The 15141-nt window shown below is 59.4% G+C and overlaps 1 protein-coding gene and 1 long non-coding RNA gene across 2 annotated transcripts; one reads left to right on the top strand and one right to left on the bottom strand.

Moving 5' to 3' along the window:
* LOC136297953 (uncharacterized) lies at nucleotides 1-2514 on the top strand. The gene is made up of 4 exons (XR_010723252.1): nucleotides 1-98; nucleotides 792-961; nucleotides 1780-1866; nucleotides 2459-2514. It is a non-coding gene; the product is annotated as an uncharacterized lncRNA (long non-coding RNA).
* Nucleotides 2357-13230, bottom strand: HS3ST2 (heparan sulfate-glucosamine 3-sulfotransferase 2). Its single transcript, XM_066198308.1, has 2 exons — nucleotides 12706-13230; nucleotides 2357-3625 (listed from the first exon to the last, which is right to left on the bottom strand). The coding sequence occupies exons 1-2, from the start codon at nucleotides 13137-13139 to the stop codon at nucleotides 3007-3009; spliced, it is 1053 nt and encodes a 350-aa protein (XP_066054405.1). The 5' UTR covers nucleotides 13140-13230; the 3' UTR covers nucleotides 2357-3006.
* Between the last annotated feature and the right edge of the window lie 1911 nt (nucleotides 13231-15141).

A 15141-nucleotide genomic window follows, 5' to 3' on the forward strand; every position in this document is an offset into this window, starting at 1 on the left:
TCCTCTCGCGGCTAAGCGCACCTGCTTGTGAAAGGCTGGGCAGGGCTCGGAGAGGAAGGCGGAAAACTTTCAAAGCAGATGGAGTGTGTTAATCCCGGGTGAGCAGGGCACGTCCCCGGGGTGCCGGGCCGGGCTGGCGGCCGCAGGCACAGGCAGCCCCCCCTCTGCAGGATTTGTGCCCGCGGGCAGCTCCCGGGCGCTCCGGGAGCCGACGGGCAGGACAGGGAAGGGCAGCGCTGGGCTCGGAGGCTGCTGGCACCGGGGAGCTCCGTGGGGATGACTTTCCCGGGACAGGTTCCGTAGAGAAGGGGAGGGCCGGCAGGGCGGCGCAGCCCCCAGAGCCTGTTGGTGAGCTGTGGAGGGGACCCTGCAGCTCCGGGGGCAGCAGGGCAGAGCTGGCACCAGGGACAGCCCCGCCGTGTCTCTGTGCTGCCCGGGCAGTTGACATCCAGCTGGACCCATCTAGGGTTCAGGGCAGCGGTGACAGAGCCCTGAGCCACACCGGCCCCGTGGTCCTGCTCCTTGCTGCAGCCTGATGAAATAATAGAAGGGAATTTGACCTACTTGAATGTATCTGAATCCCAGCTGCCCCTGAGCATCCATCATCTCCGAGGGGTTGAAGGTTTCTGTTAATGATTGTATTTTATTTGCTGCCGAGCACTGCAGTGGGGGACAGGGCTGGGAGTCCCCCACAGCCACTCCCAGGACTCTGCCTGCTGCCCGTAAACGTGGAGCCAGCACTGAAACGGAGTCATAGTAAGAAGTTAATCAAATTTTCTCGGTGCTCACAGTGCTGTGATCCTGCCTTGGTCAGAGGGATAACAATGCTCCTTGTGCACCTGGAAATACCAAGACTGAATTTAAGGAGCTGGTCCAGTGACCATGGGGAGCCACTGGAGTCATGGTGTTCCCAGGGGAGCTCCCACCTGGGTCAGGGCGTCCTCACCAGGAGACAGGCAGGGTGAGTAATGGGGACACTGTGTCAAAGATAAGATCCTTGACTGGGAGGTCCCGGGACAGTCCCAGTGGGGAGGGGACCGTTTTGGGAGGAGAAGCAGGAGCAGTGCTGTGACTCCCCTGGATGTCCCAGCTGCTCTGCTCTTCTGGGCAGGGCAGTGCCAGAGACGTGAAAGATTCCCCTGGCCCAGCTTGTCTCAAGAGCTCTTCAGCACGAGTAGGATGAAGGACCACTTAAATCACATTCATTACGTTTAACTATTTATGAGCTGATAAATATTAAACAGCTGCTCTCTGGGGTTCAGGCCTGAGTGAACCCATCAAAACAGGGCACACAACGTGGTGGCCATGCTGTGGGGGCAGCTGGGGCTGTGCTGGGCCAGGATGGCTGGAAACTGTCGCGTGACAGCCCTGAGAGCAGAGCCTGTCCCTGTCCCCTGTCCCCTTTCCCCCACGTGGGGACAACCCAGGCTGGGCAAGCAGGGGGGCTCCCTCTGGCAGCCCCTCTACTCAGTATCAGGTCACCAACCAGCACCACTCCACGTGCTCACCAAACTCTTCCATCCTCATCAATCCCACACCCTGACTCCTCGGAATGCAGATTGCCTGCTTGGGGCTTTTTAAGCCATTTTTAAGAGCTCCTAATGTGCTCTACATTTTCAGTGCAGCCCTGCCTGCGCCCTCATTTGCTCACCCTTTGGAAAGCTAATACTTGATTTAAGCACATTTCTGCTCCCTCCATTTGTAAGGACAAATGTAAAGTAATTGTTTGATATCGCAGCAGTTTCCTCAGGCTCCAGCTCTAATTTCCCACTAATACAGTATTGTCAGGAGGATCAATCTAACCTGGCACCTTCTGCCTCCTTGGAGTGGATTGGAAATGGCTTTTCTACTGCAAGGCTGGAATTTGTGAGTCTCGCTGTGAATGTTTTTCTCCTTTAAAGGAAAAATCATACAAGCAAATATCCCATTTTCCTGTCAATGGCCATTCATTCCCGTCTCTCCCGCACAAACCTGCCTCTGGATCTCCTCGCTGCTGTGTCTTCCCCTGTGGCTGGCAGTGGCAGAGATGCAGACAGGGCTCCTTGAGGGTCCACTAATTAACTCCAATTTTTTCCTATTAGAGCTCGCTGGTTACTAATCAGGCCTTGCATACTGGTCCATGGTGTGTTGCATCCCCACATGGCCACAGTGCATCATTCTGAGACATCCTCAGCCAGAGGATGAGCCTGGGGAGCCCCAGGCAGGGCTGTGCCTCAGTCCTCTCAGTGGTGTTGGGCTGACCCCCTGTCCTGCCCGAGCCCCTGCCCATTCCCTCACCTGCCCGTGGGTGTGGGGGCTCCCCATGGCCCCCCAGCTCTGCCCAGCCCTGTCCTAAGAACAGCCCATGCATACGGACTGGTGGAAGCCACTTTATTTACATGAAGGGATCACAAGTTGAACAAGGAAACTAGTGCCACTAAAGTACCCGTAACAGCAGGATTCTGTGCTTTATTCACAGGACAAAATATCAGTACAACATTTTCCATAGACTTCTTTGTCAAGCAGATACATCTCACTGTCCTCATGGGTACACATGGCGCACAAGTGACAAAGGCAAAGTGGAGTGGCTGCAGCTCTGCCTGCCCAGGATGGGGCCTGGCAGGGACAGTCCCACTGCCACTGTCCAGGAGCACCCATCTCCTCTGGGACACAGAGGGATGTGCTTTGGAGCAGCCTGAACACAGGCTGCAGGATGGGGCCATCACCGTGGCCCTGGGACCGTGTGGTGCTAAGAGCAAAAAGAACCCCCTGGAGGAAGCCATGTCACTGCTGGGACAGGCAGTGCTGCTGGGCACTCATCCCTTAGCTTGGTGGCTGCAGCAGAACTCGGAGTCTTCCTCAGTTCACTCCAGAGCACTGCAGGCTCCTAAGGGACAGGGAAAGCCCTTGCCTGCCTCTGGTCACAATTCTGGGCAGGATGGGCTGAGGGGGGTCCTGGCTCCAGCCCCTTGGGCCCTCCTCCCAGAGGACTGCAGCTCATGTCACTGCAGCTCTGCTCCCGGACGCTCACTCCCACCTGAAGTCCTGCCCGACTGTTTCATAGAATTTGATATTATAAGGTCTATAAAAGTCCCGAAGCTGCTCGATCACCTCGGGGTCTATCTGCACATGAGTCCTGCCCTTGGACTTGCCAAGGCAGCGAGGCAAGCCACTGCTCTCTGATTTCTTCAGGCACGGAAAACCTTTCGTCTTGTTGAAGTAGAAGTGCTTGTCTGTGATAACCCGTTTGATGCCCAGGAAGTCCTGGACTTTGCCCATCTCCCCAGCTGGGTCCGTGATCAGCTTCTCGCCACTGACAAAGTGGATCTGGGAGAGGGGGAAGTACTGAAGCCAGCTCTCCAGGTGCACGGCGTACATCCCGATGCGGATGGCGTTCCACGAGGTGTCCACCAGCCCCAGGCTGCGGTTGCGGAAGGTCAGCCCCTCGAAGGTGGGGATGTCTGGTTTTTTGGAGAGGGTCTGGGTGTAGTCCGAGATGGCTCTGGTGACGGGGTTCCGCACTACCACGATCAGCTTTGTGTCCCGGGACATGTTGAAGATGCGCCGCGGGGCCTCCTTGGTGACAAAGTAGCTGGGGGTCTTCTCCACGGTGATCTGGCTGTCAAGGGTTCGTGGCATCAGGCTCCTGCAAGGGATGCAGAGGGTGATGTAAGGAAGGAGCAGGGACAGGCACCAGGAGGTGGTGACCGTGCCGTGGGGCTGGTGACACGTCCCCTCCCAGAGGGACAACGCAGGCACAGATCCCTCCAGCAGCACTGTGGAGGACCTTGGCCATGGAGGACTTCCAGGTCCATCCCAGTCCCAGGGGACAGCCTGGGCAGAGGATGGGGGCACTGGCAGCCCCCCATACACAGCAGCATGTGTCCAGTGCCAGGATGCAGGAGTGTGATGGCTGTGCCACACCACCACCACAAGGAGCCTTGGGGAGCAATGGGCAGGCCCCAGGGGGCTGTGCTGGGGCAAGGGACTGCACAGGAACGTGGGGCTTGTGCCCACCATGGTATTGCCCACCCCACCAGGACCTGACCAAGCCCAAGAGCTCCAAATGGGCTCCTGGGTACACCCATCCATTTCTGGCACTGGGAGCTGGGCTTCAGGCCAGGCAAGGAGCACCAGACTGGGAGAAATGCAGCATCCCTGCAGCCCAGCTTAGCACTAATTAAATCATTAGCTTTGACATCTGAACATCCAAATCAAATAAAAACTAATGGGATGGAAAGATTTATAAATTGGTCTTGTATTACTAAAGTAAACTATCAAATCCACTGCAGTCAGATTCATGGCACTGGAGGTCCCCTGGCTGGAGCAGGCAGGGAGCAGGTGGGGAGCAGGCAGGGAATGCCTGGCTGGAGTGGACAGGGAGTTCTGGCAGCCAGGATGAGGCCAGCACCCTTCTGCTGTATCCACACCCCAGCAGTGCCCTGTGGCACCAGCAGCTCCTGCAGTGTGAGCAGGCACAGCCCAAATTCCACCAGTGGAGCTCCCTGTGAGCCCCCAGAACATCCCAGGCACTTTCTACCTGGCTGGGCCCTGCAGGGTGCTCACCCCTGCACAGGGAGCTGGCGCTGGCCCCGCAGTCACTCCACCAGCCCTGGAGCCCTGGGTGCCCCAGCGACTGTCAGGCCAGCAGCAGGCAGAGAAAGCAGACACACCATTCCTGTCTGCAGCCATTTCCAACAGCATCCCTGTCTGCAGCCATCCCACTGGAGAGCACCAGGCACTGAGTTATCCATGCCACAAACCCAGCACAGCTGCCAGGGCCACACCTGCACCACAACACCAGGGCTCCCGAGGCTGGGTCAGTGCAGTGATCAGGACCTGGCACCTCCAGCACCCCAAAAACAGCCCACGGGCAGCAGCTTTGGGCTGATGAAACACTGGGAGGAGATCCAGCACAGCCCACAACACCCTGTGTGACAGAGGACAGAGATGGAAGACCCAGGACACAGCGGGGACTGGTGGCACATGCCGAGGGCACCATCCCACACACCCTCAGGTGTTCTTGACCACCTTCCTAATTTGAGAGAAAACAAACTAATTAGTCAGCATAAATTAGAAGGGCTGGTTCACTGAGGTACCTGAGCATGGATGGCACTTAATTGGCCTTTCCCACTGCTCTGCTTCAAACTCCATAAATCCCAATTACGATTCCCATTGGTTAATGACTCTCAGGAAGTGCTAATTCAGTGCAGGCACATGGCTCTATCTCCCCATCACAAACAAGTTTCATCATAAATCAGCACAGGACAGCTCTGTAAGTGATTTGCTATTACAATATATTGTGGAGAATCATAAAACTGCTGTTTCATTAATGGCTCATCCTCAAGCCTGTTAGACTTTCATTACGTGAGTTATTAGGTCCATGCATTCAAAATACGAAATTACAGGTTCTAATCCATTATGTAAAACACAAAACCTCTGCATAGTAAATTACTGAAATGAGACAAGAGTTGTTTTTTTTTTTTTAAATGGACTCCCAGTGTTTGCTGCTCCAGAGCAACAGAGACTGCTGAGACAACAAAACACAGCACAGGCAGATAAATAAATCACCAGTGAAGCCATGCAAGGGAGAGAGATGTCATCCAGGCATTCATTTTCCCACTAACGGCAGGATCCCCAGAGCTGCAGGAGCAGAGAAATGCATGGCAAACTTAATTACACCAGACTTTAAAATAATATTTTTGGACTTCTGCATTCACAGGGTTATTTGCATACAAATAGTGTGTCACACAGCTCTAAGGCCCAGGTTCCCATGTGTAGGTGTGAAGATTCTTGGTGCTGACCACAGATGCGTGGCCAGGGCTCAACCAGGAGCTGCTCCTGCTGCTCCATGGACATGTCCTGTGGCTCTGCTGATGTCCCCAGCTGGCCTTGGCACTGGGTCCTGGCATGAGCTGAGCCAGCTGCTGCCAGCATGGGGACAGTGATGTAGGAGTGACACTGACAGGGGGAGGATGTCTGGGACACTCGCTCAGCACATTGCTCTGGCTGCAGGGACAGCATTAATTCCTCCTGAATTAGAGATTACTTTCACTAGAGTTGCCCAGTCCTTAAAGCCCTTTAGTGCCATTTGACATGGGCATTAACACTCCCCTCACCCAGATTCAGAGGTTGCATTTGCCCGTGTTGGTGACATGGGCACACGTGTGGGTACAGCCCAGGGCAGTTGCTGTTCCCTGCTGTGCCCTGCGGTCCCTGGGAGCCACCACAGACCCCACAGCCCCACCACCCCAGAGGTGCTGGGCAGCAGCAACGCAGAGCCTGACCTGGCTGTGGCAGCACGAAGGCAGCGACTGGCCCTGAAGGGGTTAACTCCTCACCCGCACCTTCCTGAGCCCTGAATTATTAATTCTGTTATAATCTGCCTTTGGGCACCCTGCGGCCCCTACAACACTCCCACATTAAAGAAACATGCGCTCCCTCACTGGCTGTGCTGCTTTGATGTCAAACATGCGTGAAACACTCTCCCAGGGAGGAATTTGTACAAAATCTCATCAAACAATTGAGATATTGCAGATAAGAGTGGGGAGGGCAGTGCCCGCTGATAATCCCATCACAGCCCCGGCCCTCTGGGTCAGTCCCTGCCGGCTGCAGCCCGCTGTGTGCAGAGCTTGGCGTGTGCCATCCTGGGCTCCATCTGCTCAGCGGCACAAAAACAAACTGTTTAATTTGGCAAAAAATCCCAAGCGCCAGCTCCTGCGGTGAGGGCTCTGTGCTTCCCCTCTCCCAGCTGATGTCACCAGCAGAGAGGGGTGGGCTGTGAGCGTGTCTCCAGCTTGATGTGCTGGGAGATGAGCACGGGAAGCAGAGTCAGCCCTGCTCCCAGCAGGACTGTGCCGTGCCACGGGTGCACACACAGCTGACAGCACCACCAGTTCCTGCCTGGCTCCTCTGCTCAGCAGGACGGTGGACGGCAGTGCTGGATGAAAGCTCCAGCAAAGACACTTTTGGTAGCTTCAGGAAGTTTAAGCAAAAGTGATAAACTGAGGTGTGACTAAAATAAAAAGCTCTGGCTGAGAGATGTCACGGGTGCTGGAGGATGCAGCGATGCCCTGGTTGAGGGCTGCACCACCTGCCAAGGACTGCAGGGAGCTGAGGGGACAGAGGGGACCCCCAGCAGCTCTGCAGCCCCTCACTGACAGCTGGCAGCACCGAGGGCTGGGACCAGCTGGCCCAAAGTAGGACACTGCCATGCAGAGCAGGAGAGTGGCTGCATACCCAGCCTGCACAGACAGCACCATGTCCATAGCTACAAACACCCAAAAGAGCCCACGGCCCTGGCAGCAGCTGGCTGGGCCCCCACTGCCACCACCCCACACTAGAGCAGCCAGGATTTAATGATGGAGCAGCTCCCTTTAATAAATGTTTATGTTCAAAGAATTTACACCAGCGCTTGCAGACAGCTAATGAGGGACATTTCCATGCATAAAAGCAGAGTGAACACAGTAATTAACTTTGTTGCTGATTCATTTTTAATCATTTAAATGCTCCAGAGATTTGCAGCGTCCTTTAAATCAAGAGATTCTTTTCCAAAGGGCACACTGCCATTGCCCTTCACAGACACACACCTCTGTGTGACTCTCACCTTCCTTAATGACCTCTCAGCACCGATGGAGGGTCTGGCAAAGGCCAAGGCCAAGGTCAGCTCTGAGGGCAGTGGAGCTGGGAAGGTGCAGGACACGAGGGCTTCCTGCACAGCTTTCACAGAGCCCAGCTCTCAGCCCTGCTGGATACTGCTCTCTGCTCATGGACACAGGCTGGAGTCTCCCCCTTTCCCATTTCCAAGGCAACTCCTTCCACAGGTGAAACTTCAGAACCGAACACTTGTTTTTAGAACCACTGCCTGTGCTCCAGCTGCTGCAGCAATTCCCACTTTAGAGTCAGAGCCCTTGGTGACCCCCTGTGCCAGGTGAGTGCACATGACAGAGGGGCAGTACAGGCAGGCACAACCCCCTGGGCACCCCCGGGCACTCAGAGGCCCCGTGGGCCACCTCTGACCCCTGCTCTGCTTCCTGGCCACCTCCTGGCACACCCTGTGGGCACAGCCTGGCCCCACCATGGGCACCCAGCCTCACAGTGCAGCCAAGCCCGTGGTGTGCCAGGTCACAGCTGAGTTTGGTGTCTCCAAAGCAAAGGTGAGAACAAACTGCAGCACTTACAAACAAGGTGAAGGAACAGAGCCAGAACACACATCTTTAATGCCGAGGCACCCCACATGAGCTCATCTCCAGTGCCTCTCGCAGCTCCTCAGTGAGGGAAGCTCTCCTGGCCTGAGTGAGGGTCTCGGCAGCACCTGGCCCACCCCGGGGCAGGACAGTAGCACTGCTGTCCACGGGCAGGTGGGCATGGCAGTGCTGTCCACGGGCAGGTGGGCATGGCACTGCTGTCCGTGGGCAGGTGGGCATGGCAGTGCTGTCCACGGGCAGGTGGGCATGGCAGTGCTGTCCACGGGCAGGTGGGCACGGCAGTGCTGTCTGTGGGCAAGTGGGCATGGCAGTGCTGTCCACGGGCAGGTGGGCACGGCAGTGCTGTCTGTGGGCAAGTGGGCATGGCAGTGCTGTCCACGGGCAGGTGGGCACGGCAGTGCTGTCTGTGGGCAAGTGGGCATGGCAGTGCCCAGGGAACGCTGCCTGGGCACTGCCTCATGCACAGTCTGCCACGGGTTCATGCCCATTCCCCAGAGCCTGGGCACTCTCTGAAGCCAAGGAAATCTCAAAGCATCCTTGAAGCTGCTGCCTTCCTCTCTTCTCACTAATTAACTTTACCCAAATGCGCTGTCAGTAAAGCCCACAAACATGTCGCAGGGCAAAGCCTAATGGGCTCGCATTTGTGTGCGCGCCAGCCCGGCCATTAGCCGGGAGCAATTAGCGTCTGCAGCGGCTCTGCCGGCTCCTTTCCTGCCCTCCCACAGCCCCGGGGCCGCGGGGACACCGCCGTGCTCCCGCTGGCAGGGCTGCCACCCAGGGCAGCAAAGGGCTCCTTCCCTGTGCTGCTACAGACCCGGAGCACCCCAAACCCGGGGACAAGTCTGGGATGAGGGGCAGAACTCCAGCAGTGCCCGTGCTCCAGGGACCTGTCACAGCAGCAGTTCATGGGGGAGCCAAGCTCAGCCCAAGCGCCATCGCTGGGATCAGGGGATTCAGGCAGGTGGGTCCGTGCAGAACCAGAGGGGCTCTGTCCTGTGCCAGCGCCTCCTCCGGGCTCAGCTATGGCAGCCAGCAGGATGGGTGGGAGCCAGGCTGCAGCCTCAAGGAAAAGCCCCTCTCCGTGCAAATAACTCTGGAGCATCTCACAGGATCACTCAGGAATCCTAAGGAGGAAAACTGCACCTCGACATGCTGCAATTAGAGCCACTACTCAAAGTTAACGGCAATTTAAATCACACCATCTTCCCTGTGCTCTGGAAAATATTGAAGGTTATTGGCCCACACTACTTGCAGCAGGAAAAAGCTCAATATTGAACATTTAGTGCAGGATTGGTAATGAATCGATATTCCCCAGTAGCTGCTGTTTGGTTTCAGTTGCCTTAAAACGGACCTTGCTAAAAATATCTTTCCTGTAGTGCATCTGTAGCTAATGAGGTGGATTAGAGACTGATGGGAACTGGAGCAGCACGGGGGCTCTGGGTCTGAGGCAGTGAGTGGGCAGGTCCCACACGGGGGGAGCTCAGGGGCCTGGCTCTCCCCAGCCTCCATCCCCTGCACAGGGGGGAGCTGGGGCAGCTCCGGGCCACGGCAGCAGCTGAGGCAGGAGCCACCACGAGAGCAGCTGTGAACAAGCATGACATTTGGAGAGGCAAGGACAGGCAGATCAGGAGGTGTCCCTCCCGCCAGCTCTGCCTCAGACAAATGCCAGGGCAGGGGAAAACGTGAGAAAAGGGTAACCAACGTTCCTGGAGCATCAAGGGGGCTCAGTTCTCATGCTACTTGCAACTGCACCAAAGACCAACTTGGTCTATCCTCCTGGGCTTCCACTGGGGCACAAGGGAAAGACACAGCTGACTTGGCACTCAGCAGCCAGGGGCTCCTGCAGGCAAAACCTCTACACACACGAGGGAATACCTTTAGCTTTGCCTTTCCAAGGGATATGTGCCCCGGGCAGCCTGCAGGCACCACCCTCCACCACAGCCCTCCACGAGCACGGCAGCACCTGCTCTCCCCAGTAGGAGTTGAAGACAGCTCCAGCCAGGCCAGACACAGCCCCCCGGCTCTGGGGTCCCTTGCAACCCCTCACAGCCCCCACATCTGCTGCCCCCAGCCTCCACTCTGACCTTCCTGGGCCGTGGCCACTGGCAGGACCGTGCTCTCCTGCTCCCAGGCTCTTGGCAGAGCGACAGGAGCTTATCCTGCTGCGGGTTACACCCGCTCCACACTTAATTGCTCCAGTTGCAAGGAGGAAAATCAATTCCACGTTTTATACTTCAGCAGCCTCTGTGCTTAAGTTTTGGCACATTCGTCAGTTAAAAAAAAAAAAAAAGGTAATAAAACCAAGGAAGTGTCATTTAATTGTTTTAGCTGAACTAATTTGGAGGCTCCGCTGCTCCGGCATGATCTCTCCATCGATCTGGGCAGAGCCAGCCCCGGGGCAGTGTGCTGCTCACCTGGCCATGCTCCCACTGCTGCTCACAGCCACCCTGCCACAGCCTGCATCCCTCCTGCTCATGGACAAGTCCCTTCACATGGAGAATCCCAGACTGAACAATGGCTCGGGGCGGGAGGTTGTCTGCTCAGCTGTGATCTGCTGCAGTCCCTCAGTGCCACAGTGTGAGGGGAGAGGACACAGCTCCTGCCTCCTGCATCAGCACCACTCCTGGTGTCCACAGGTGCTCCCGCGTGCCCCAGGCAGGGTCTGTCCACTCAGGGCAGGCTCTGTGTCCCAAACCTTGTAGGGGAGTAGTGTCACAGGTTCAGTCCTGCACTGCCCATGAGGCTCCCAGCCCCACATTTCTCATGCAGGGGAATCAAACAGCCCAGATCCGTTGCAGACACAAGGATGCAGGGAAAGATCCCAGGTCAGGATTTGGCGGGGTTGCTTCCCAGCTAGGTGTTGAGCCCATGCAGCTCCCCTCTGAACGAGGGACTCAGCCAGGACCCATATTCTGCTCCATCACCCATCCTGCCACTCTGGGTGTCTTTCAGAGAAAGCACTGTCCTCACATGCCTGTGCTGCAGGGCTGCTCACAGCTGCTGGCTTTTAGGGGATGCAGGATGGGTGACAGTGCCTGATGTTGGGGGGAGGGTGTGGGAATGACACAGACCTGCCAAGAGGCAAAAGCAGGTGAAGGATATTGCTGTAGCTACTCTCTGAAGAGTAAGAGGAACGGGGCATGCTGCAGGACAGCTTCAGGAGAGGGAAATAGCTTCAGTGAGCTTTACCTGTGCCTGCCCTGACTCTTCTGTCACTTGCCACCAGTACTGACACCAAAGGACCTGAATGTTCCCGGCTGCAGGGTCTGCTGTGAGCCCAGCAGGACACAGCGCAGCAGCGCTGCAGACCATTCTCTCCATGCAGCGCTTGAGCTGCACCTCAAGGCAGGAGCCCCAGCCCCAGGACCCGAGCAGAGCTGGGAGTGGGCACTATGTCACACCGACTTCCCATCTGCTTGCCACCGAGCACTGACCTGCTTTGGAACTGGGGACATCTCTGCCAGGAACCGCTGTCAAGATGGAGGGCAAGGGAGCTTGGTGCTGCCACAGGCTGCCTCCTCCACCCACCACCGCGCTCCGACACACTGGCAATGACAGAGTTCTTTCCCCTGCTGTGCGCTACAGGCAGCCGGGGTCAGGCCAAGCCCCCCTCTGCTTCCCGAGGCTGATGCCCAGCAGGAGCCCCATGGCCTTCCCTGAACGCACTCAGCACTCCACAACAGCACAGCCAACACCCGCTGGGTGAACGGTTGGCAGCACCACCGAGCCCATGGGCGCTGTGACCTGCTTAACAGCAGCACTTGCTGCCTCTCCCAGAGCGCCCGCAGCACCTCACAAAAGCCCTGACGGAAATTAAAAGTCCCACCATCTCCTGCTGGAGACAAACTCTGACCTCTGCAAATTATGAGATTCCACATAGATCCACAGTTACTCGAGCTCAGAGAGACGGGACGGCAGAGAACAAGGACTGTTCCTCCCAGGAGCCAGCGATCAAACCTGGCAGCAGAAGCGTGCCGGGACGCACCGAGCACGGGTGCGGGAGGACAGCCGTGAGTCCCGTACACAGACACTCACGCGTTTTGGAGAACCGTTCACCCAGGCAAATGTTTCCTCAGACGGGATGGGATGGATGCCCTGGCATCGTCCCGCCTCCTGGGTGCCTCCCGGCAGGGCCGGGGCTCGAGGGGCTACAGCCGAGAGCCCCGGCGAACGGGCAGGACCGAGCGGCGAACGGGCAGGACCGAGCCGCGACCCGCTCGGCTAGAGCAAGAGGAGATTCAGGAAAACTCCCTGAGTGCGGCCGGCCGACAGCCTCCGCCGTCCGCCGGGGCCGCTCCCGCCCCGCAGGCTCCATCGATGGACCGAGGAAAGCGGACCCGAGTCCGCACCGAGAGCCGGAGCGCCGGGAGAGGAGAGGGGCCGCAGGCGGGCAGCGAGCGGGGCGGCGAGTGCCCGCGGTGTGGAGGGACGTTCGGGACGGGGGATGGCCATGGCCGCGGCCGGGGACAAGGGGTGCCCGGGGCGGGCGGGGGCCGGTCCCGCAGCCCCCCGCCCTCACCTGTACCACTCCAGCCCGCGGTGGTAGTTCCTGTCGAAGAAGTGGGGCTCGGTGCCCAGGGCGCGCACCTCGGGGTGCACCCGGATGAACTCCAGCACGGCGCGGGTGCCGCCCTTCTTGACGCCCACCACGATGGCCCGCGGCAGGCGCTTGGTGCCCGGGCGGGCCGGGCCCGGGGCGCTGCCGGCCGGCGGGGCGGGGGGCGGCCGCCCGCACGGCCTCGACTGCTGCAGAAGTTTCTTGGCGGCGGCGGCGCGGGCGGGCGGGCAGCGGGCGCGGGGCGCGGCGGGGCCGCCGCAGCAGCACAGGAGGCTGTAGCACAGGTACGAGCAGGACAGCGACAGCGTGAAGAGGACGAGGACCCTCCCTGCCAGCCGCCGGGACGGAGCCGGAGCCACGGCCGGGGCCCACCCGCTCGGCGCCCTACGCGCCATGGCTCCATGGGGCCGCGCCGCCGGGCACGGCGGGCCCCGGCCCGGCGCCCCGGCCCCGGCGCGGCCGCTCCGGCATCTCCCGCGGCTACGCGGCGGCGCGGCCGGGCCGCCCGAGGGGGCAGCGCCCGCCCCGGCCCCCCTGCGCCCGCCGCCCCGCCGCGGCCATCCCCGCCATCGGGCGGCGGCGGCTCCGCGCTGCCTCCGCGGGAAGTGCCGGGGCAGCGGCGGCTGCGTCGCTATTTAAGGGGCCGCCTGACGTCAGCGCCTCCCGGAGCCCCCGCGGCCGCTCGGCGGCCGGTGCCTCCCCCGGGCCGGGCCGGGGTTACCGCCGCGCACAGCCCTTCCTCCCGGGACCGGCCCGGGGCGCTCCCGCTGCCCGCCGAGTCTTGCCCTGCCCGGCCCCGGTGCCGGTGCCATCGTCCCGTCCCCGGTCGCGCTGTCCTGGCCGGCCCTGCCCCGCTGTGCCCCCACATCCAGGCCTGAACCGCTCGAAGCAGCGGTGTGCAGCCGGGGCACCCGCAGCGGGGTCGGGAGCGGCGCCTCCCGCAGCAGCGCAACCTCCGCCCGGGAGCGGGGACCAGCACCGGAGCGGTGTGAGCAGCCCTCGCCCGGGAGCGGCAGCCGGCGCTCGGGGCTGCGGGGGTCACGGCTGGACCCCGGGATGCCTCAGCCCGGTGCCACAGTCGCGCTGCCCGAACCATCAGACCCCGAGGGGAGCGCGGCGGGGCCGCCCCACGGTAGCAGTCGCTTCTGTCCTCGGCAAGGGCAGGAGGAGCAGCCATCGGCCGCCGCGGTGCCGCCGGTAAGTAGGAGGGAAAAGCTTTAAAGTGACGCATGAATTGAATTTCACCGCCGGGCTGGGGCTGCTCAGCCCCGCCTGTCCCGGGTGTGATGCCCCCCATGCAGGCTGACCCGGGAAGCCCAGCGGCTGTGGCACTCTGAATGCAGACGGCTCCATCCCCATCCCCTGCTCCCCTTTTCTTTCCTCTTGCGCCCCGACATCCCAGGCTTCCGCTTGGCTGCTCCTGCTGAGCCAAAGGGCTGCGTGCGGCACCGCTTAGACATTAGCAGCCATCGCTCCTGCGTTCTCAGCATCAGGAGCTTGATCGGCTGCAGAAAACTACTTGTCTTGTTCCTCGGGAAGAGGGATGGTGACAGGGAGAGACAGGCAAGAAGTGCCAGCCTGACACAAACGAGGATGCCGCAGGCTCCCGGCAGCCAGTCCAGGGCGGGACCAGGTTCCCTCCTGTGCAGCACCCAGAACTCGGTGCAGACATAAGAAACAATGGGGAAAAAAATGAAAAGCAGTGCTGCCTGCAGCCTCTCACCTGGGCTGCTGCAGCAGCAGTGGCACTGCTCCTCCCTGGGAGCAGGAATGGACTTTCCAGGAAGAAGTGTCCTGTTGGACTCAGGAGAGCTCTGGATCTAGAGGATGAGCTGAGTCGTTGTGGAGGCAAACCTCATCATCCTCGGTGACCCACGGGTTTTTCCTTTTGGGACACTGTGTCCACTGCTCTGCGTGGCAGCAGGTTCTGCGGGCAGGGCTGAGCCCCAGCCCCTCTGTGTGGGCCAAGGCAGGGGGATGGAGCCCCGTGCACAGCACCAGCCTAGAGGACAGCACTGGGCCATCCCTGACTGATGTGAACGCACCCAGGGCTGGTTCTCCCACCACTCACAGGCTGCACCAGAGCCCTGGCACTGACAGAGCCCACAGGACTTCAGCCTCCTCTCCGAGGCCACTGCCCTGCCCAGGCAACCACAGCAAGGGTGGAGGTACCTGAGGGACCAGGCATTGGCAGGTTCTGCTTTCTACAGTGGAAAGTGTCACTTAGTTCCTCTCCATGACAAACTGCCAAATCTGTGGAAAAGTTGCTTTTTCCATTTTAGATCACCACCTCCATGTGGTGATCTAGCCTCGGCAGCAGACACATTGCCTAAGCATGAACATTAGAGGCGTCTGGATAAATAAAGCTGCTGCGGATGCCTCAACACCTCCAGGTTT

This window comes from Chamaea fasciata, unplaced genomic scaffold, assembly GCF_029207755.1.
Source record: "Chamaea fasciata isolate MVZ Bird 193981 ecotype frontalis unplaced genomic scaffold, bChaFas1.0.hap1 SCAF_16, whole genome shotgun sequence".
NCBI lineage: Eukaryota > Metazoa > Chordata > Aves > Passeriformes > Sylviidae > Chamaea > Chamaea fasciata.